The following is a 23,412-nucleotide window of genomic DNA, read 5'->3' as shown; positions in this document are numbered from 1 at the left end:
CTTAAGTCCTATAAAGGTTTATTTTTGGGGTACAGCTCCTCTTTCCATAAAATTTCTTAAAAATGCATATAATCACAATTCCAAGAGATCCCTTTTGAAAATCAACTTACCTCTGTATGAGGCCATATGTGCTCCAAAAGGTTTCTTTATTCTTCCTAAAAAGTCATGCCACAAGTCCATCCATAAAAAAAACTGTGATTTTCATTCAGCAACATTCAAAATATTAATTGTATCAGCAAAAATACTCAAACATGTTAAAAAAAATAAAATCACCAAGGTTGCTGAAACAGACTATTCTCCCCTGTAACCGGATCAGGGGGAAGAGAAACTACCCAGTGGAAAATCACGGTAAAGTCTCAAACAAACTAAGGTGTCCCTCCACTCAAAATCAGCAGAGAGGTCCAGAAGAATGAGTTGTGGTCCTTAGATTTGGCAGCTTGGAGGTCATTGCTGACTAGCGTAAGTGCAGTTTCAGTGGTGTGGAGGGAATGGAAGCCAGACTCAAATGGGTCAAGCAGTGAGTGGGAGAAAGAAAGGCAGTAAGGCTGTTGTAGACAATATGCTCTAGGAGTCTGGAGGCAAAAGGGAGTAGAGGTGGCTCAGAAGTTGGAGAGAGTGTTTGGATCAAGGGTAGATTTTTTTTTAAGTTAATGATTTGGAAGGAAGAGTGGACAGTGTCTGATGATAGGCAGATAGTAACTAATGGGCAAGGTACAGCACAGGCAGAAGGTGAGAGGCAGAGGAGGGGGTGTGAGTCGATAGGGTCAATTGTGTTGGGGGGGGGGGGAGGGAACAAAGGAGTTCTTTACTAGATACAGGAGAGGAAGAGATCAGAGTTAGTGAGAGGCATGTTTAATAAGTATGGTAAACTAAATGTGGCACCAGCACAAGGCTTAAATTCTGAACGCACTTCAGGGACAGTGTGTTACAATTTAAAGGTTAACATCCATTTCATCTTTGAACAGGTTGAGATCTGTGTTTTATAGGGTTAGGACAAGATTTTCTACTTGTGGCTGAAGGTTGACAGTGCCTGAGGATCCCACAAAAACTATAATTTGTCATCTAGTAATAGGCAAAACAGTTTCAGAGACAAAAGTACAAACATTTTATAACTAAATTCTTGGAAAATGTTTTTACGGCCATTACGTTTAAATTACCTGTTGAAAAGCAGTTTTAACACTAAACTGTGCAATTTGCTGATTAAAATAAAGCAAAACCTCTGTATTTTTTTAAGATGTATTAATAGAAATGCAAGCGTATGCAGATAAAAAATATATTAAAAAGTGTTTTCAATATACATGAGAAGTTTTTTAATTTTTTTTTGTAATGTTCAGTTTTAATATTGACATTAAAACAAGGCAGATTATGCAATGGGAAGTTGGTCAGATGAGCATTGGTTATAGCTTTAATAGGATTGCAGGTTTAGCAAGATCATCTAATGTGCAGCTGGGTGCAACTCTGACCAGCAAAGAAAAATGGATGTTGCCTAAGAAATCTCTTAAAAGTATTTCTAGTCATGGCTGCTGTTGACTTTAGGTATATCCTGTCCATGCAAAAACTAAATGTAAAGGTGCTGATGAGATCTTGGATGACCGAGGTATGCAAGTGGGTAGCAATGGTACTGTCCTATTACGTGTCCAACATTACTTCCTGACATAGCCAGATTTACGGGAGGAAATGGGGATAAGCAATTGTACTGTACCTTTTATCCATTTCCATTTTCCTTTCATACAGGAAGCATTTGCAATTCTGTCTTTTAATACTTCTGTGGTGCAGTTGAGCAGAGTTAAACCTGAAGGATAGTGATTCAGCTTATAAACAATGCATTGGCTTCCTAACAATGTTGGTTCAGATATTTCAATACAACTTCACTTTCTTAGAAGTACACAAAAACAGTCAGCCTTGATACTTCTAAAAGAGTAAAGCTGGCCATACATCTACAGATCGATTACCAGGATTTTGTTCCAACCAGCCTAATCTGGCAAAGGATGAGAGCAAATTACAGTTGACCATTTGCTTTGAAATGCTGGAACATTGCCAAAAACTGTCATTTAGATATTACCAGGTTTTTGTTCCAACCAGCCCAATCTGACAATCCATCTGTAGATGTATGGCCACCTTAAGCTTTATTTTTATTGGCTCCATTTTTTCCTACTAGACCTCAAGCCACATCAAAGCATAACCTACTGTAGTGCTGTGACCGGTTCTGAGCACCTGACTGTCGTGATTAAGCGTCATTCTGACAATGCCGTTCTGGTGCCCGAACGGGCGTAACTGTTCATAACCTGTTATTGGCCCTTATTCTGATCGGTGCGGATATTCCCGCATTCTTACGGAGCGGTCCGCACGCCACGGTGTTTTGCCGCATGCGGCCATCGTCCGTAGAAACGCCCACGTGTCCTCCACATTCGGACGGACTCACTCTTTAAGAACAGGGCGTGTTTACGGACGACATACAAACCATGCGTGTGCGGGAGAAACACTCCGATTCTGCACGGTATTACAGAGTATTACAGAGTATGCTCGGGAATACCGCATCCGAACGGGAGCCAAGCGGTGCTACCGCCCGTAAGCGGAGTATTTACGCCAAACAACCCACTATTATGTATCTTCTGCAATACATCACATGACCCACTTATTCAATTACCTATCCCCATAAAAAACTGCTTATTTTGAATTGGAATCAATTAGATGCCAATATATCCTTACAAGCATGCCTAACACATGCATTGCACACATTAACCCTTACAGCAATTTAAGTGCAATGGTTTCAATTAAAGCACTGACAAGCGTCCTATTAGTGAGTAATGAGTAAAGGAGTCGATTCTATTGGGTTCAGGTGTTAATGCTTGTAGTCATTAGGCGTACGTTCGCCAACCGCATGAACGAGTGGTGTCCGCAAAGCAATAGTACACTTGTGGACACCGCACATTTCTTCCCCTTTTGATCGCGTGCATTCGGAGTGCTATCCGAATGTACGCCACCCAACATAAGTGTACTCCCCCGTGTCCGCCCATGTTTCCGCCCCGTTTTGCCCACTTTGAAACTACGCCCATGTGACATTCCGCATGACGCCCATAATACGCCCATATTTCCCGACTGATAGCGGTGAACAGTTTTGGACGGGATTTGGCCGAACTGGTACCGAGTCAAGGCGTGGCACATGCGCGTAGCGTTCTCCACGCATGCGCAGACGCCGTAAAGACGCGATCCGAAAGTATGCGGTAAAGTCCGCGTCAATCAGAATAAGGGCCATTGATCAGTGACCTGCATTTACCCTGGATGGTTATGAAGAAATGGTGGGTAAAAAGGTTATTCCAACAATTAGGGAACAAATGAAGTCCATACTCTGTTTATGATGTCGTGATGATATCTCCTTAGCATAGCATCAATGGAAGTAATTTCCCCTAGAACCCAGACCAAGATCTGGTCTGCCTGGTATGTCTCAACACAGTTTGCTGACTCTGACCCCAGGGGGGTGCTCTGTATACAAAAGTATCAAAGCTTTGGTTGTTGATGGCTAATCGCCCAGCTTTAAAAGGAAAGTAAATTAGCCAGCCCCTCCGTATAATCACCAGGAGACCCCATGTGACAGTGAAGATTCCTGAGGTGGGGTCTGTGATTGTGTGGGGTTTGCAGATTTTAAAAGTGTTTGGCACAGAAGAAAAATAATTCATTATCCTTTGAATGAGACGGGTCTGGTACCAGTCTCTGAAATGCTCCAGTACCCGGAGAGATTCCACTCCAGCTCACTGACTTATCGGATTGGTGGGTTTTTATTTCCTAAGGTTTTTTTTATTTTTCTCTGAAATTGTCTTTTACGTGTGACTTTTAACTATATATCTTGTAACATATGTCTTCTGTAATATACTGTAAGCCTTGTAGTGTTTTCACTTAAATTAAAAATCATAATTTATTTTTGGTGTCTTGTTATCCAGCCCAAGCCTCTGATGAGTTTGCCAGAGCGCTACCGTATAGTTCATAATTTTGTGGGTCGGCAGAGCCAAAGCTGTCGTGGACTAGGTCTTAAAGGGTACTTTGGTTGGTGGCAAGCGGAAAATCGTGGTGAAATAAACACACTCAGTAAACATGTCATGTGGCAGGGATTCCCAGATTGGTGTATCTGGAAAATCGCCGCCTAGGATCGTGACACTGACCATTTAGTCTGACTGAGACTTCCTGAATCACCTGACTATCAACCAATCACCAAGGGCAAATAAGTAGGGAGACCTGAGTTTCAAAATCTGTTAGTTCTATAAGTCACACAGCTCAGTGCATGAACTGTACGCTCCTGTGGGTTTCCAGTTACCGCCTAGTACCTGTGTTCTGTTATCTATTTCTTCCTGTAATACCATCTGGTCATCCTGGGAATCGTGCAATGTCATCGTTCTGAATACAGCCCAGTCTGCACTACAGTCATATCACAGATAACATAGGGGCCAATCCGATATTGCCTCGCTATCGGTTCCTATAGGATATTTCTTCAATATGTGTCTAGTTGAACCCTGTTCCCCATTGATCGAGCAGGACCTTATTCTATATAGGTCTTGATAATTCTTTACTAACACCCCGACCTATTCTGATACTCCAAGCATTCAGAATTAATCACCAAGTAAGGAGAGGGTCATATTTCCAACCGTATCCATCCAGTAATCTTCTGCTACTCTTCCCTGCTACATTTACCAAGCTGTCCTTAACACCAAAGTCCCTGATGTTCCATTGGTCAGGATACAGCTCTCTGCTGAGACCTGGGTTTGATTCCTGGAAAGGGATTGCAGCTAATGCACTTTTTCAACTGTTTCCCTCAAACCAGCCAGTCCCACACTTTTGTGGTTATTCTGATTCACATGGAAAGGTACAATCGCTCTCTAATGGACAAAACCATATGCACTGCAGGTGGGGATGATGTAACATGTGCAGAGAGAGTTAGATTTGGGTGGTGTTTGTACTTCAAACTGATATCTATATCTATTTTCGAGTGAATCTGAATAACCCCTATAGTCCTCCAGTCACCTGTACAGACTTTACATACAGACTTTCACAAAAAAGCATGACATTCACTGTAACATTAATTGCTTTTATTCAATCGCTTTCATATTAATAAACATTCCTTGGGCACACCAAGTTAGTGGCACTCTTGCAGAAGTTTGTGCTGTCTAGGAACCATCATTTTTCGAGCACTGGGGGATTGGCCTTTCACAAAATGAAGCCTCGTTGCTGCTGTTTGTTAGGGAGGGACAGAGGGGGTTATTCTGATTTACTCGGAAAGGCACAATCACTCTCTAATGGACAAAACAATGTGCACTGCAGGTGGGGCTGATGTAACATGTGCAGAGAGAGTTAAGGGGTGTACACACAGGGAGATTTTGGCTAATGGACAATTTTGACTAAGCAATTTTAGGAGAGATTTTAGCTAGATGCACTGGAGATTTTGACTAAGCGATTTTGTCTAAGCAATGATAGTCTATGATCTAGTCAAAATTTCCTTGCCTGCAAAGTCAATCTATGCTAAGCAATTTCTGCTAGACAATATTGACTAAGCAGGAGAAAAATAGGGAGATTTTGGCTAACCTAAGAGATTTTGACTAGTCAAAATCTCCTGTTAAAAGTTCTCCGTGTGTACACCCCTTTAGATATGGGGGAGTTATATTGTTTCTGTGCAGGGTAACTACTGGCTGCTTTATTTTAACACTGCAATATAGATATCAGTTTGAAGTACACCCCCCACCCAATTCTATCTCTCTCTGCACATGTTACATCAGCCCCACCTGCAGTGCATATGGTTTTGTCCATTAGAGAGTGATTGTGCCTTTCCGAGTTAATCAGAATAACCCCCAGAGTCAGGATCTTTGTTTGAGGATAGAGACTTCCTGTCCTTCCTGTGCCATCTTTCCCAGTCATCGGTCACACAGCCAGCCGATGGTGTCACAGTTACCCTGAGTTCACTTTTGAGTTCCACCTATGGTTAAAAGTGTACTTTGAGTAAAGGTTGAAGTATCCATTATCCAGCTCGGGACTAGAAGCATTTTGGATTTTTAATTCCGTATATCGGATTATTTTTATACTTCTATGAGGTATCTTGGGGACGGGGCCCATGTGTGAACACAAAATGCTTTTATGTTTTATAAACACATCAAACAAATGAAATAAACACAAATATATTATATTTGTGCATGATACAAGGTTTCAAAACATGAAACAAAGTTTGTGTACTAGCTTAATACTGAATTTGAATGCTAAGCAATAATTTCCTTGCACATATTTAGTGCCAGTTACATATCATGTCCCCAATAGTTCAAGTTACAGATGTCCCCAGTATTGCCATTTACAAATGACCCCAGTAATGTTTTTAGCAAAAACAAAGTCAATTCCAGAAACTATGATTTTTGGAATAATTGAAATAACATATCTGGATAAGGAATACTTTAAATTGTAGTAGGGAAAAAGATCCAATATCATTTAGGGTTCAAGAATGTTCAATCACTGGAATGGGGCATTTCGATATCATAGCAAATGTTACAGTTGCATAGTGGTTAGCATTGCTGCCTCAGTGCAAGTGCACTGAGGGGTAGATTTATTAAGCTTGGTGAAGTGATAAAGTGTCTGGTTTTTATCACCGGCCAATCAGCTTCTACCTGTCATTTTTCAAACCAAGCCTGTAACTTCAGAGTTAGGAGCTGATTGGCCGGTGATAAAAACCAGACACTTTATCACTTCACTGAGCTTAATAAATCTGCCCCTGAATTACATCCAGAGCACATTGGTTTGAAATGTGTATGTTGTCTCTGTGAGCCTGATCCATAGGTGGACGCAATGACAATGTTGATGCAGTTTCGCTATTTATTTTGTCCTGTGCTTGTGTCAATAATGGTACTTGATTATCAACAATGTTTGTAAGATTAACTGTGAAACGCAAATCAAATACAGACGTGTTGCATCCATTTACGGGTTGTCTGAGTCTGCCCTGCTTTACATGTACCAGGCTTTTATGTTTTCTCCCGTCTGTTTTGCAAAACAATATTAACAAAATAATATTAATCTAGCAATTTATATTGACGGTGAAGTGAAATGTTTACACATTTTTAAATCACTTGCCGTTTTCATGGGTAAGAGCACAGAAATACAGTACAGACTGCATCAAGTTTGGTTATAGTCATGATAAACTCCCAACACCTACCAGTGCCATTCTTTTTAATCTATTTTTCAGGCACATGTCCAGAGCTCATTACAGTAGCTTTGATGAAAAATGAAAATCTGTTTATTGAGTTTTCTGTCTTGGCTCTCACATAATTCCCTTTTGCACTGTGTCCCAGGAATTCAGCAGAATGCAGGGAATTTGCACATTTTCCTCTTAATATGTGGCCTCCGAAAAGTTAAAGACCCTCTCTTTCTGGTCGACGCATTTGCAGGTGAGTTTTATCCATTATTTTACATACTGTACAGTTGAAGTTTTTTGATTAGATTGTGATCTTAAATATAAGCAGTTCCAATTCAGTAAAGTGATCATTCAAGTTAAAGGTCACTACTTATAAAACAATTTAATCTGGCCCTCTATGGGGCAGTCTGAATAGCCTTTCTACTGGTTTTGGATTAGAGGATAGGTAGAGGTTTGACCTGGTGATGTCTCTAGCTTGTACTTAATACAGTACAATACAATGTTATCAGTAACCTTGTGTGATTAGCGGGACAGTGACCATACCAGCAATTTAAACTGGCTTGATCATACCCATGGTGGCCAATCCCTGTATCAGGATCGCCAAGGATCCCACGATTTTGGCCTCAAAGAACACCAGGATTTGAAATCTGGGATGGGAGCTTCCAACACCAGGTCTTTGGGATTGGTTAGCGCATTCTCCGTTTGTTTTTTTTATAATGCTGGGAAACGCTGAGCAGCAGGTGGCTCAGACACTGCCCCTGACCCTCAGCTGTGCATGGCCTAACACTCTGTGGCGCAACAGATGCACCCATCCGGAGTCTTAATCAAAGTCGGCCTGATTCTTCAGCAGAGCAGTGCGTGGCATTTGTATTACAACGGAGGGAGCCAGTACAGACAACTGCTGAGGAAGCACACAAGTGGAGGCTGGTACTCAGGGGTGTGAGGCTTTAGGGGGAGTGATATTTATAAGGCTAGGAGGGGGGGGAGAGAAATAAGGACTGAGGGGAGACACAGCAAGAGAGTAGGACTGAACAACAAGGGGGAGACAGATCAGGAGGATGGAGTCCTGCTACTGCCTGCTGTTTCCAACATTAAGTCGATCCGAGAATTCCCGGGATATAGTGTTTTTCAGTCCCCCCAAAAAATTACCCTGGATTGGCATCAACACATTTCTGATTATGCTTGTTTCATTTCACTGTACTTTTTTTCATAGTGAGCACAGATTAACCTCGGTCATTGTAAAGAATGAATGGTCAGTTTTCAGCTACTAGTGAATAACAGATACTGTATAATAGAATTTCTTCACTAAAACAACATGCTTATCAAATACCCATTATTGTGTTGAAAAATCTCCCAGAAAATTACTGACAAATATAAAGACGTGTGTTTAAATTACTTTATGGAACCACTGATCTGTCTTCTTTCTATCTTTCCTCGTGGCGAAGGTTTGATCATGAGCTATGATTTATTGGTTTTGTGTTGGATTTTACCTGAATTGTTTTTTATGTGCATGTTTGCATTTCAGTAGCATTTGTGTCCCGCTCTGGCAAGGTGAGATTTTGATCGTGCTCTGCTGAATTGCTAAATACAAATTTAATAACTTACAAGTAACCTAATCATTAAAAATACTTTTTTTTATCAGTAACCAAAACAAAATGGTAGAACTGGCAGAATAAATAAATTTTGTTTCACCAAAGGATGGCTTCTTTAGGATGGGGTGGAGAAGTCACTCTTTGGTGAAACACTGATTCCGACGCACGCCGTTAGTGCACACACTGCGCTGACAGGAAGTCTGCCGGCAGACCCCCTGCTTTTTGGACAAGGTATCTTTTATTTAAACTTACTCAACTCACTGAAAGTTTTATACGAAGAAAAAAGAAAAAAACAGGAGTGTACCAGCACTGGCTCTTAAATAAAATAGAATGTAATAGGCACGGTATATTTTACAAGTACAAGTGCACTTAAAAGCAATTATGGTTAAAATAATAATAGCAAGCATACTACCGTGAGGATTAGTGGGTCTGGACTAGGATATCCCCAATAGCAAAAAAAAAAAGCAGCAAATTAATACCAGGTGGCCAGCTTGGTCCCAAAAGCAAAGCTCAATATGAGGAATGGAATTTTTGCCAATGACTGTGCAAGTCTGTTGCCACCTTGGATATACTTCCGGATGCAGATGAAATAAGTTATTTGTTTAGGATAATGCAGTGTCCTACCTTTAGAGACCCCCCCACCATGTATAGTATAGTGTATATATATATGTGTGTGTGTGTATATGTAAATGTATGTACATGCAGTATGTACAGATATATGTGTGTGTGTGTGTGTTTGTGTGTGTATATATACAGTATATATATATATGCTGTGTGTGTATATATATACATACATACATACATACACACACACACACACACACACACACACGCACGCCGAACAGGTTGCTTTTTTTTAAACACCCCCTGCCCCTAATTACTCAACCTAACCACCCCCTATCAGAGGGGTAGATTTATGAAGCAGTGATAAGGGAGGAGAAGTGATACAGTGCCTGGTAATTTATCACCGGCCAATCAGCTCCTATTTAAGCCCAGACTGTATCTTAACAGTCTGAGCTGATTGGCCAGTGATAAAGTACCAGGCACTTTATCACTTCTCCTCCCTTATCACTGCTTCATAAATCTACCCCATAGTCTCTTATTGCAGAGCAGAGTGTGGGGCAGAGGTTACCGATCATCCATCTCCTTTGTTGAAGCTGGTCGCTACACACTCATCAGCATACAGTAGATCAGGCATGTCCAAACTATGGCCCTCCAGCTTGCCACAGTCCCATCTAGACTTGCCACAGTTTGGCTATTAGTGAAAACTAAAACTGTGGCAAGGCATGCTGGGAAGTTTCAGAACAGCTGGAGGGCCACAGTTTGGACAGGCCTGGCATAGATGTTCTGGGGATTTGGGTGGCCACAGACTGCAACATCACCCCCAGGGGCCAGCATGTGAAGTGCTGAATGGACTTCCTCCATCAAACATTAGGCAACACAGAAAGAAACATATGTGATGTGACCTCACCGGGTTACACAATCCTGGCTGTAGTCGCACCACCCTCATACATCAGTGGGCCTTACCATGTCAACCCACGCTATCTTTATGCCACAACTAAGGGGTTCCTTAATACAGATCACACATGGTCCTTTCAGTAGTGATATGTGGTGACAGAGATGCAATTATAGTGTCCCTTAAATGGTGTCCCATAAACGGTGAGCTCCATGGACGCTGCTTGAAATGATCACTGTGTGTCAGGACAGAATAATTACTTTTTGCATTGAGCTGATTGAGTCTGTTGCAGACAGTGACCTAACGATGTCAATGCTGGTGTGCACTGTTAACAATGTGGCATTTTTGGTCTGGCATTATCGTAAATGCCTAGCATAACCATAAACCAAGATTTTATTCCTGGAAACGGCAGATTATTTTTTTTTTACATTTTTTATGACAATTTAGAATTTTGGGTACTTGTGTATTATCAGGGCACCCGATGTAATGTAAATCGTATACGATATCGCATCCGATTTATCGGCCGATTTGCGGCCGATTTTTGGCCGATTCGATCTGCTATGCGATTTAGCGGCTGATTTTTTGCAGATTTTCGGCCATTGCCTGCCGATTTGCATGCTATTCCATCCTTGCACACAGGTACTATGCGATGGTATGCAATGTGATATTCGGGAAAATGCCCCTGAGTGTACAATTAAATATCGCATAGCATTGCATGCCAGCATGTGGCATGCGATGCGATTTGCAATGTTAAATGCACCCCCATTGTCAACGACACCCCCACTATCAACGCCAACCCACTATCAACGCCCCTCGAAAGCGCAGTGAGCCCGCGAGGGGTGACGGTACGTGTCCTCCAACCTTTTCATACCCCCACTATCCACGTCGGCGTGGAGTTGATTTTACATAGTGTGGCGAGTGCAGCGAGCCACCGAGCCCGAAGCGTGGTGAGCGGACGCGGATTACTTTACATGTATTACTTTACATGTATTCCACGTCCCCTCGCGGGGCTCGCTGCGCTCACCACGCTTCGGGCTCGGTGGCTCGCTGCGCTCGCCACACTATCTGAAGTCAACTCCACGCCGACGTGGATAATGGGGGTATGAAAAGGTCGGAGGACACGTACCGCTGCCCCTCGCGGGCTTGCTGCGCTCGCCACGCTTCGGGTTGGCGTTGATAGTGGGGGTGGCATTGACAATGGGGGTGCATTCAACATTGTAAGCACCCATCAGGGTGCTTGTACAAATAAAATTTGAATCGCATCACATGCATCGCATGCCACTATATTGCATGCGATGCAGTGCACTACGATGGAAATTTTGTTATCAATATTATTCTTTCTGGTTGTAAGACAAACTACTATACTCACCCCCACCCCCCCACCCCCACCCCAAACCAGAGCAAAGGGTCCTTGCAGCAAATGATGAAGGGCGGGCTCTAGGCGCAAGCATGTATATCTTTTGCTAACAATGACCACTCACTGTAAAAGTTATTTTTGCATTCAGCTTGGCTGTGCGTCTTCTTGATGCCACAACCCCCCCCCCCCCCATCAACACCCCCCCCCCCCCCACATTACTGCCACCCATCACTGCTGAATTTGCCATTCTTCACACTGCATACACTGCGACCGAATATGCCAATCTGCTACTGGAAACGTCACACTGCGACGGGACACAAACATGCGTAAAGCGACTAGTATTTCCTACGCCATACTGACAATAGATGAGCATGGCTACAACTGTAGATAAACAAGCAAAGGAGGTCAAAGGGTGATACATGTTGAGTATCCCTTATCCAAATATCTTTTAGCCAAATTTATTCCAAAATTCTTAGTCTCCAGTAGTGCCAGTTACATATCATATCTCCAGTAGTGCCAGTTACATATCATATCTCCAGTAGTGCCAGTTACATATCATGTCTCCAGTAGTGCCAGTTACATATCATGTCTCCAGTAGTTCCAGTTACATATCATGTCCCCAGTAGTGCCAGTTACATATCATGTCCCCAGTAGTGCCAGTTACATATCATGTCCCCAGTAGTGCCAGTTACGTATCATGTCCCCAGTAGTTCCAGTTACATATCATGTCTCCAGTAGTGCCAGTTGCCCATTACATATCATGTCCCCGGTAGTGCCCGTTACATATCATGTCCCCAGTAGTACCCGTTACATATCATGTTCCTGGTAGTGTCAGTTACATATCATGTCCCCGGTAGTGCCAGTTACATATCATGTCCCTGGTAGTGTCCGTTACATATCATGTCCCCGGTAGTGCCAGTTACATATCATGTCCCCGGTAGTGCCAGTTACATATCATGTCCCCGGTAGTGCCAGTTACATATCATGTCCCCGGTAGTGCCAGTTACATATCATGTCCCCGGTAGTGCCAGTTAAATATCATGTCCCCGGTAGTGCCAGTTACATATCATGTCTCCGGTAGTGCCAGTTACATATCATGTCTCCGGTAGTGCCAGTTACATATCATGTCTCCAGTAGTGCCAGTTACATATCATCTCCCCAGTAGTGCCAGTTACATATCATGCATATGTAAGTGGCCATACTGGATATATGATATGTAACTGGCACTAAATATGTGCAAGAAAATTATTGCTTGGCATTCACATTTAGTGCCTGAGATAGTACACAAACTGGTTTTAAAACCTTGTTTCATGCACCCAAAAAATATATTTGTGTGTTTCATGTGCTTATTCCACATAAATGCAAGATACTGTACCTCAAGATACCTCATTGAAATATAAAAATATTCCGAAATACGGAATGTTCCATTATCCAAAATGCTTCTGGTCTTGAGCATTTTGTATTTGTAATAAAGGTTTAGAAAATAAAATATACAGTGAAGGATAACGTACTGCCCACAGTTCTAATGCTTTAATACAGAACCTCTTCTGCCAATGCTACAAAAGCATGTAATTTTCACACTTTAGACTGCATCATCTACTGCTAAGCAGATGGAACATGCATAGCTGCACAAATATTTGCCCAATCATAAAACCATACTCCTGATTTATATTCTGTTAAGTCATTTGTAATCAAAGCAAATCGTTCTATAAGCTTTACTAATTTTGGATGCTTCCACGCAATACACACTATATTAGATTGGCAGAAAATAATTTTTGAATGGGACTAACAACAAATCTTTTATTCTAGAGTGGCATGAAAGGGAACCAAATGTTTACTTGGTTATTATTGGACCAATGGTGAGTGTGGTTTTTTCTTTTAGATTCCTGTTTATTTCCATTAGATTTTGTTGAATCTTTCCAAACTATTTAAACACAAGAATAACTTGATTAATTTAATTAATACCTATTGACCAACAATCCTGATTTGGAAACGGGTACAAGCTAGACCATGCCACTTCCCCAGATTTATGCTGTTGTAAATTGTGATTTCCTATGGAAGCACTGTTGCTATTTACAGTATGTTTATTAATTACAGTCTGTGTGTGTATTACTGAGCTAAATAATTAATATGAACTATTTAACATTTTTATCCATCATGCTATCTACAGCAGATTGGCACTCGTGCAGAAAATGTACTTCTCTATTAGTTGGTCTCCCCATCATTTTAATATAGTGTACTATTATTTTCTACTACTGAATATTAAAAAGTACAGTATAAGGGGAAAGCGCCTTTCAGTCTCACACCTGGGCATATTTTTAGTGTTTTGTTTACTAAAATAATGTGGAAATGTTTTTTTTATGATCTTTTTCCATTATTTTGGTTATTATTAAATTTAGGAAAGGTCTTTTGGAGGACAATTTGTAAATATATTCTCCAAGCCATTTAATTCACACATTTATAGTAAGCATGTTGCATTTCCCATACTTACTAATGTGTCCTCACACGACATAGAATATCGCGTGCTACTCGCTGGAATTAATGGGTGCCACTCCCATTTATTGAAATGGAATTTGGCCGTGTTGCAAAGGAGTGAGCAGGCCGCGCTGTGTTTGCATTGCGATCCCATTATGTTAAGCTGCTATATGCATATTGGGAAATCTGATCTGCTCAAAGTTACTTATGTTAAAATGGCAACTAATATAGGATGGAGCTTTGATATAGTAATTCTATTTTCAGTTGGCATAATGCAGGTTTGCCATTGTATCCCCCATGCTGACTGGCTTCTTTGCTCAACCTGTGTGTCCAAATTTTAACTGATCTCTGTTCAGAGATCGCTGGTCGGTGCGCTATTTCTCTGTGACCTAGTCAGCTTTTCTGTTTGGTTAGTTGAGTTGCCAGCTGGTTTTTTTTTGGTGAAAATTACTCTGAATAGAGATGGCCATTGTTGTCATTGCCATTGATGGCAATTCTGCAACTGGCCATCGATAGTGCTAAACTATTCAATGGATGACCATCGATATTTTTACCTATTGATGGTCATCCATTGTTTTTGATTGATTGGCCTGTGGGTCAATCAAAACACGGGGGGCAGGGCTTCACCGGTGTCAGGGGCAGAGCTTTGCTCCATGTCCCAGCACTTTGAAGAAAAAAAAAAAGCAAAACATAGTTTTGCTGTTCCATCGATGGAGGGAAACCATCTGGTTCTCCCCCATCAATGACTTTCTTGCAGTATATGTTTGAGAATGCTGACTGTGATTAATATCCCACCTATCACTGCATAACTGTTAATAGAAGCTCTGATCCTAAATAGATATCTGCAAAGGTGTGACTCCGATATCGTATATCCAACATACTTCATCATTATGACTTTACAATAAAACCTCTTTTTTAAATCTGCTAATGAGTATTGTCCATTGAAAATACTATATCCATACTTTTTTCAAATTAATAATCTTTTTAGTATTACATTTACAACATTAGCAAGCACATGACAAGTATGTGTATAAAGGCCACACAGGAAAACGCATGTACAGTAACTACATTTTTTTTTGTCTTTTCTCATTGATTTGGCTTAAAAAACTTAGATCTGTTCTGCACTTTAAGCACTATTTGTCTTCCATCTCTCCCATATGTTACTGTACATTTTTGTTTTATTTTACCATAGACATTACAATGATATGAAAGTATGATTATTTGCTTTAAATAGTTCAGTTTCCCAATACCTATTTTATTTGTAAAGTATAGAAAAAAAATGTTTGACCCAAATGTTTGGAGGCACGTGAGCAATTTTTGTTGAGACACCCTGTAGATTTAAAACTGCAATTAGTTGTAAGTTCAAACGATTGCACTGTGGCATCTGCTTTAAGCTAGATAAGACAGTGACATGCAGCAAATACAAAGAAAATACAGTAGACACACTCTAGAAATACTGAAAATACCTGTTTTTAAAAGCTTAGTTTGCAATTGATGAGAGGGTGTGAAAATAGTGTTTTTTTGTTTTTGTTTTTTTGAGTATTATAGAAAGTATAATATGGAGGGGTAATAAAAACACGCAATGCAGGGTAAAAGTCTCTCAGGCCAGTCACATTCAGGCTCAAAACCTGCATCACCTCGCTAGCATGCGAGGGGCTGTGTCCAAGAATACGTCCACTTGCATGTGGCTGAAGGGGTGAGAGGAAATCACATGACAGTTGCCGACCATCAAATGATTTTTCTCCCCCTCAGAAATAAGTCAGTCTAAACTGATTTTATGTCCGCCGCTGATTGCCGAATATGGGGGCGGGTGCTGGTGTCATGTGGCAACGCCACGCCTGTACAGCAAGGCGAACATCCAGCATTTTCATGGGGACGCCCCCTGCCCGCCCCACTCCCTCCCTTGCCTGTACAAACGCCTCAGGGAGTGTGATACTCACCGAAGGAGTTCCCACAGGGGGTCTGCACATGTGCATATACTTAGTAGTATATTAGTATTAGTAGTACCGTATATTTATTTCAGCATATTCCTTTTTTGCATCCCACCCCCTGAACTCCCCAATGACCAAAATGCATCTTTATAGTGGCTGTTTATTGTTCATAGTTGTTTTTTTCTTTTCTTAGTATAGTAATGCTTTTATTTTATTGCTTTTATGTAATCCTGGTCAACTTTCTCACCATACTGGCAGGTAGACCAACTATTTACCAATGAAGTGAAAGCCAAGCTGCATAAGTAAGTATCCTAAACATGATATACTGGAATGTAAGACCTGTAGGCTTGCATGGACTAGATATCAAAGTGTCGCCCAACTTGAAATTACACACATTTTCAGTTTTGTTTTGTAAAGTAACAGACTTGTTTTTAAAGAAGAGTGAACTTGAAACCTGATATTTTCTGAACTTAAAAAAATGTTCTTTTTCTATTTAAAGAATGAAGTGAAAATGTTGTTCAATCAGCCAGATATCTATGGCGCATGCTGGCAAAGATGAACGTTTTCTGAACAAAAGATTATTTTTGTGTTTTTTAATAAATGCCTAATATGTAACAGCAAGTTTGTAATGTTTACCTAGAACATGCAAGTAGTACATTGTTGGAATAATGTCATTAGTGGCTTTTATTTTTCAGGGTTGTCGGAGTTCGCCTTATTGGAGAAATTGCACAGACAGACCTGCAGGCTTTGGTAAAACAATGTTTTGCTGTGGTGAATAGTTCGGTGTCTGAAGGAATGTCAGCAGCCCTGCTTGAGGTATGAAGTGTCAGATTTTATCTCAGAACTAAACCTTTAACCCTAGATCACATACAGGGATAATAAAATACCTCAAAGAAACAGTTGAAATACCTGCCTGCCAAAATGATTTATTATTTATTTATTTATTTACAGTTTCTTATATAGCGCAGCAGATTCCGTTGCGCTTTACAATAGTAGACAGTGATAAAACAAACTGGGTAACAGACAGACTTGGAGGTAGGAGGGCCCTGCTGCAAGCTTACAAGCTATAGGGAAATAGGAGGGAAACACAAGGACAGGCATCAGTAATAGCATAGCAGTCCCACCAAGTTACAAGTCCAGAAGGGAAACTAAATAATACATAGGTGCATCAGAGGGTTATGTGTGCGGTATATAACTATGATAGGCTTGCCTGAAGAGGTGAGTTTTCAGGGAACACTTGAAAGTTTGGAGGCTAGTGGAGAGTCTTATTGTGCGTGGAAGGGCATTCCATAGGGTGGGAGCAGCCCGATGAAACTCCTGTAATAGTGAATGGGAGCTAGTGATCTGTGCAGAAGAGAGACGCAGATCTTGTGCAGAGCGGGGTGGTCGAGATGGGAGATATTTTGTGATAAGTATATAGAGAGATAAGAGATATATGCTGGTGCAGTATGGTTAATAGCTTTATATGCAAGTAGAAGTGTTTTATATTGAATACGGTAAGATACATGTAACCAATGGAGGAACTGGCAGAGCGGATCAGCAGACGATGAGCATCTTGCAAGGAAGATTAGCTTAGCAGCAGCATTTAAAATGGATTGTAGTGGTGAGAGTCTGTTCTTGGGAAGACCAGTTAGGAGACTATTGCAATAATCAATGCGGGATATAATGAGTGCATGGATAAGAGATTAAGTAGTGTCTTGTGTGAGATACTGTCATATTTTGGATATGTTTTTTAGATGCATGTAACATGATTTGGAGACAGATTGAATGTGGGTGAACAAAGGACAGTTCAGAGTCGAGGATGACCCCTAAGCAACGAAATTGTGGGGTAGGTTAGATTGTCGAGTTGTCAACAGTGATGGAGATATCAGGAAGGTAACTGTTCTTAGTTGGCGGGAATAAAAGTAATTCAGTTTTGGAAATATTGAGTTTGAGTTGGCGAGAAGACATCCAAAATGAGATGGCAGAGAGACATTCAGAGACTCGGCCCAAAACCACTGGTGACAACTCTGGGGTTGATAGATAGATTTGAGCATCATCCGCATATAAATGATACTGAAATCCGAAAGAGCTTATTAGTTTGCCAAGCGAGCGGGTATAGATTGAGAAAAGCAGAGGACCTAAGACTGAGCCTTGCGGAACTCCGACTGACAGAGGTAGTGTAGAGGAAGTAGAGTCAGAGAAGCGAACAGTGAAAGAGCGATCAGATAGGTAAGATGTGAACCAGGAAAGGGCTGTATCATTAAGACCTAGGGAGTGTAGTGTTTGTAAAAGGAGAGTGTGATCCACAGTGTCAAATGCAGCAGAAAGATCTAGAAGAATAAGCAGTGAGTAATGGCCTTTAGACTTAGCCATTACCAGATCATTCACCACTTTAGTCAGTGCTGTCTCAGTGGAGTGTTGAGAGCGAAATTTTTTAGTTAAGGTTGGAATAAGCACAGGAGATAGATTTTTAATGACTTGTGCAGGTATAGGATCAAGAGGAGAGGTAGTAGAGTAGGAGGATAAGAAGAGTGCGGATACTTCCTTTTCATTTGTGGGCTCAAATGAAGAGAAAGTGCTAGAGGGTTCAGGTCTGGAAGAAAGAGGGTTAGAGGTTGTGAAAGAGCATACCATTTCATCTCGGATGTTATCAATCTTGTCCTTAAAGTAGGAGGCAAGTTCTTGTGCACTGAAAGTAGCCGGTGGGGGAGGAGGGGGAGGGTACAGAAGAGACTTAAAGGTGTTAAAAAGTCGCTTAGGGTTGGTGCCATGAGAAGAGATGAGAGATTGGTAGTATGTTTGTTTGGCCGTGTCCAAAGCATTGCAGTAGGAGTGGTAGCTAGTCTTTATATGTGAGGAAATCAGTAATATTACGAGATTTACGCCATTGGTGTTCTACTTTACGTGACTGATTTCGTAGTTGTCTTGTTGTTTTGGAGTGCCACGGTTGGCATCTAAGCCTACGTGTAGTGTAATAGGTAGCTGGAGCTACTTCATCAAGGGCTGTTTCAAGCGTCAGGTAGAGGTGGGAAACAGCAGAGTCAGGAGAGGTAAATGTAGAAATTAGTGAGAGCTGTTGTTGGATGGAGGTGGAAAGTTGTGGAAAATTAATAGCATTAGTATTTCTGCGGGTTAGAGTAGGCTTGCATGATTTCTGTGTCAGTGAGCTTGAGGTAATGGAGGACAGCGAGAGGGTGATGAGATTATGATCAGAGAGAGGGAAGGGAGTGTTAGTAAAATCAGAGACTGAGCACAGCCTGGTGAAAACAAGGTCAAGGCAGTGGCCTTCCTTATGAGTAGAGGCGTCGGACCACTGGGAGAGGCCAAGAGAGGAGGTTAGAAGAAGAGGAGTTTGGAAGCATGCAGAGATGCTGGACTGTCAATAGCAATGTTGAAGTCACCCAGGATGATAGTGGAGATGTCAGAGGATAAGAAATGTGGAGCCAGGCAGAGAAATCTTCCAGAAATTTAGATTTTGGAAGCCCAGGTGGGCGATAGATAGCAGCAACACGCAGAGAGAAAGGGGAAAAAACCCTAATGGAGTGTACTTCAAATGATGTAAATGTGAGTGAGGGAACTGGTGGGAGAACTGAGTATGTGAAGACGTGTGACAGTAATATACCAACTCCACCTCCTTTACAGTTTACCAGGCCTGGACATGTGAGTGAAGTGGAAACCACCATGTGACAGTGCTGCAGGCGAGACCATGTCTGATTGTGTGAGCCAGGTTTCTGTAATGGCCATCAGATTGAAGTTGTGAGAGATAAAGAGGTCATGGATGGTCATTTATGTGTTGTAGGGTTAATATTCCAATCTCTAAATTTAGAAGAGAAACTCCAAACTCCAAAAACATGACTTGATAGGATGTGAGGGCAATAAAAATTATTTAAAAAAAATTACAGGTTGACAAATGTTTGTAAAATCTCAGAGCCAATCGAAACCTTTACCCCTTAGCCTGACCAAATGATATGAACAATTGTATAGAATATAAGACAATGCCCCTCAGACTCCACAAAATGCCAGACGCCCACTACACACATGCCCTTTACCTGGCTCCAAAGTCATAGTGTGCCACACACAGGAGTGGCCCTATGTATAGTGTGCCACACACAGGAGTGGCCCTATGTATAGTGTGCCACACACAGGAGTGACCCCAATGTATAATGTGCCACACACACAGGAGTTGGGGCGACTTTTAAAAATATATAGAGATACAGTACCACATTTTAATGAAAGCAAAAATTCACTCACACTGGGTATACAGTAGCTCCCCAAAATACACACTTTTCCTTCCTTGCGGTCACTCTCCTACTTCCTGTTTGCAGTGCTGTAGCTCTGTGGCAGTAATTACTCCTGCATGCTGATACTACAGCTCCCTGCAACTGGTCACTCCCCTCCTCTCTGCTGGTCACACTGGAGGGCAGAAGAAAGAAATGGCAAATTAATTAATGTATTAATTAATGTCTTAATTAATGAACTAATGAATGTTCATATTCATCTTATTGGCAGATGCTCAGCATCCCATCAACTCCTTTAACTACCTATAAGATGACATTGTAGCTTGGGGGGGGGGGGGGGGGGCTGACAATGTTCTTTATTTTCAGATTTTTAAAAGTTTCTGGCACTTTTAACATCTGGTTCCCAGTTTAAAACCTGCTTTTTGTTTAACTGTATTGTTTAGAATGAATTAGTAGTAGTAACAATTCACTTGTTGAACAGTGATGTGCCCCATTGTGTGCTAGATGAAGGAGCATTCTGATTGGAGTAACTTATGTTGCAATTTGTATTTTCAATTTTTAACATGCCCCAGACATAAATTCTTTCTATATAGCATATATAGTATTATAATATTACTATTATTATTATTAATAATACAATTAGTAGATAATACTGCATAATCTTTTGCAAGTAGCATGTACAGTACATAAAAAGCCTATTACAGTCTGTTACAATGGCGTATCTATAATGTTTGCAGAGTGTGGGGTGCACATAGGCCCACAATTTTGTAGACAAGCCAGGTAACAAAAAACAAAACTTTTTTTTTGTAAACATTTTTATGATTTAAGCATCATGTATCATGCATTGAACAATAATGGAATAGCTGGAAGACATACATTCATAAACAATAGCAAATATAACAGGATAGAGTAGTAAATGACAATATATAGTAATTGTACGCAGTAAAAGTTTTACTCCAACAGTTGAATGCTATTTTTAATTTATAGTCAGTCGGTGCACCGCCATCTCCTCCCCCGCACCCCCCACCCGTGAGAAGTATTTATGACGTGCAGAAATAAATTTCAACCACCCTTAAATATTACATTATAATTGAAAAACAAAACAATTTTAATGTGTTTTTCAGTTGTTGATATGCAGCTGATATAAGCAATAACAGTTCATGGATATTCACCTTAGATGTCTATTTAGCAAAGATAATAACACTGTACAGTAATTTACTGGCCTTTTGTATCAACCGCACATCATGATAGGATGTTTTTTTGCAGCATTAACAACTGAAAGCTCCATTATTATGTACTTAAAAGAAAAGTAAAACAGACACCTCAAATTAATTCAATTTTATATAAGGTTAGAAATATAAAAAAATGGAAAGAGTATAGATTGCGCTTAATTGATAGCAGAGCAAGGTCAAGTAAAAAAAGCACTTTATTAGTACAAATGACACACTAAAATTAGCACAATTAAAATCATACAATATTATGAGAAAGGGGGAAAATGGCAAGTGGGTGAGAGAGCTGCATCCAGTTATAGTAACATCACCTTTGAGAGTCCACAGTTCAGTGTGAAGCAGGGAGATTGGATGATGGAATTTTTCCTCCAGACCTGACCAAAGTGGGATCCGTACAGTACTTCCTCCAAATAAGTAGTGGGGGTGGCGTTCCTCCCGGTTGGAATATCAGAAGTTTTGTAGGTGGTCCACTGGGTGACCCGGATGGGTGATTAGAGAGGCGGCTTGCCTTCAGATGATTGGCACCATACTCCGGTCAGTGTAATGTAGCCAATGGTGGTCTGGTTCTCCTATTAAAGCTTTCACATAATTACACATAATTAAAACAGGAAAACAGTGACTTACAGTTGAAGACAATACAGGACAAATACAGGGTAAATGATTATAGGAACATCAGCCGATTGCAGCAACATAAGTATCCAGGTGGCAGCAAACAGCATGTTTTGGTGCAGTCGAAGACTACTGAAGTAAGAAAGGATAAGTACATGAGGTAAGCGGTCCCTGCTCGTGAGAGTTACATTCTAAAGAGGAGGGGCAGACAGACGGGTGACACAGGAGGAGTAGACAGGGCGAGGAACAGAAGTTTAAGGTAATAAGTCTTCAGAAGATCAATTCTGGAGTACCTGTTAACCAACGCGTTTCGCTGCTCATCCAGCTTTTTCAAGGGATGCATGAGCAGCGAAGCGCGCTGGTTATTGGTACACCAGAATTGCTGCTACTATTCACCTCTCTCCAAGTGCATCCCTAAGTGCCCTGCTTAGACTACAGTGACAGCCATATCCATCGGAGCTGTCCCGAAATACAGGACTCCCAAACAGGCTTCAATAACAGCTGTGGAGCAACGCCACCTCTCTAATTTGCCTGCTGAAAGATCAAGGGAACCCCCAGACTTTCAGATATTCCATCACTGTGGAGGAAAACCACCCCCCTATCTTGATTGGAGGAAGTATCTTGGTGGGACCCCACATACCACCCCACATCGGGACAAATTAAAACTTTTTGGGCCCAAAAAGAAAGAGGACACAAAAGGAGACCAGGTGACTGTAAAAGAACTACATATATATATATATATATATATATATATATATATATATATATATATATATATATATATTTTCTCAATTGGGGCATTACCTGTTTTTGTTGTTTAGCGCAACTATCCTTGTTTATCTATCATGCAGGGAGGGAGCATATCCTCGCTCAGGCTTGTGCTAAACACCTCCACTAAGCACAGAATCCCACACTCCTTACAGTAAGGATGTCTGCTCAGTCCATAAATAGGCAGTGGTGAGCCGACTGTTGATAACAAATAGTACAGACAATTTTTTTGGACCATGGCGACAATGATGTTTGAGCCTACTAGTAAAACCAAAACTTGGATTTATAAAAAAAGTTTTTTTATTTGTAAACAATGTGATTTTAATAGTATTGAGAAAACGGTAACAAAATATACGTAGCACTTTGATATAAAACGCTTATATTATAGATGGGGTTAAAAAGTGTATATAAAGGGAAAAAAGGTATTTTAGGTAAAAATCGATTATTATTTAAAGGAAAGTTAATACAACCAATGAATCAAGAATCGATTAGAAAAAATCAAATCAAATAAAGCAACAGATAAAAATATATATGGTCAGAATGGTCAAAAGTGTCCCAACATGTTTTGTCTTAACAGACTTCCTCAGGGGCGCGGGATTAACTGCCCCCCCCCCCCGCC

General features: G+C 40.9%; 1 protein-coding gene across 2 annotated transcripts in view; it reads left to right on the top strand.

The window, feature by feature from the left end:
• Nucleotides 1-23,412, top strand: part of GLT1D1 (glycosyltransferase 1 domain containing 1) — a 116,805-nt gene that overhangs the window by 50,026 nt on the left and 43,367 nt on the right. For both annotated transcript variants that reach the window (XR_014444700.1, XM_083150553.1), the window contains exons 7-10: nucleotides 7,314-7,409; nucleotides 13,371-13,420; nucleotides 16,226-16,269; nucleotides 16,663-16,783. Coding sequence is in view for 1 of the 2 variants with exons in the window: in XM_083150553.1 (XP_083006679.1) it covers nucleotides 7,314-7,409; nucleotides 13,371-13,420; nucleotides 16,226-16,269; nucleotides 16,663-16,783 (311 nt within the window). In the remaining variant the exon portion in view is untranslated. The remainder of the gene's footprint in view (nucleotides 1-7,313; nucleotides 7,410-13,370; nucleotides 13,421-16,225; nucleotides 16,270-16,662; nucleotides 16,784-23,412) is intronic.

The sequence above is a fragment of the Crinia signifera genome, chromosome 1 (genome assembly GCF_055691185.1).
Source record: "Crinia signifera chromosome 1, ASM5569118v1, whole genome shotgun sequence".
NCBI lineage: Eukaryota > Metazoa > Chordata > Amphibia > Anura > Myobatrachidae > Crinia > Crinia signifera.
This window is presented reverse-complemented; position numbering and strand designations above follow the sequence as displayed.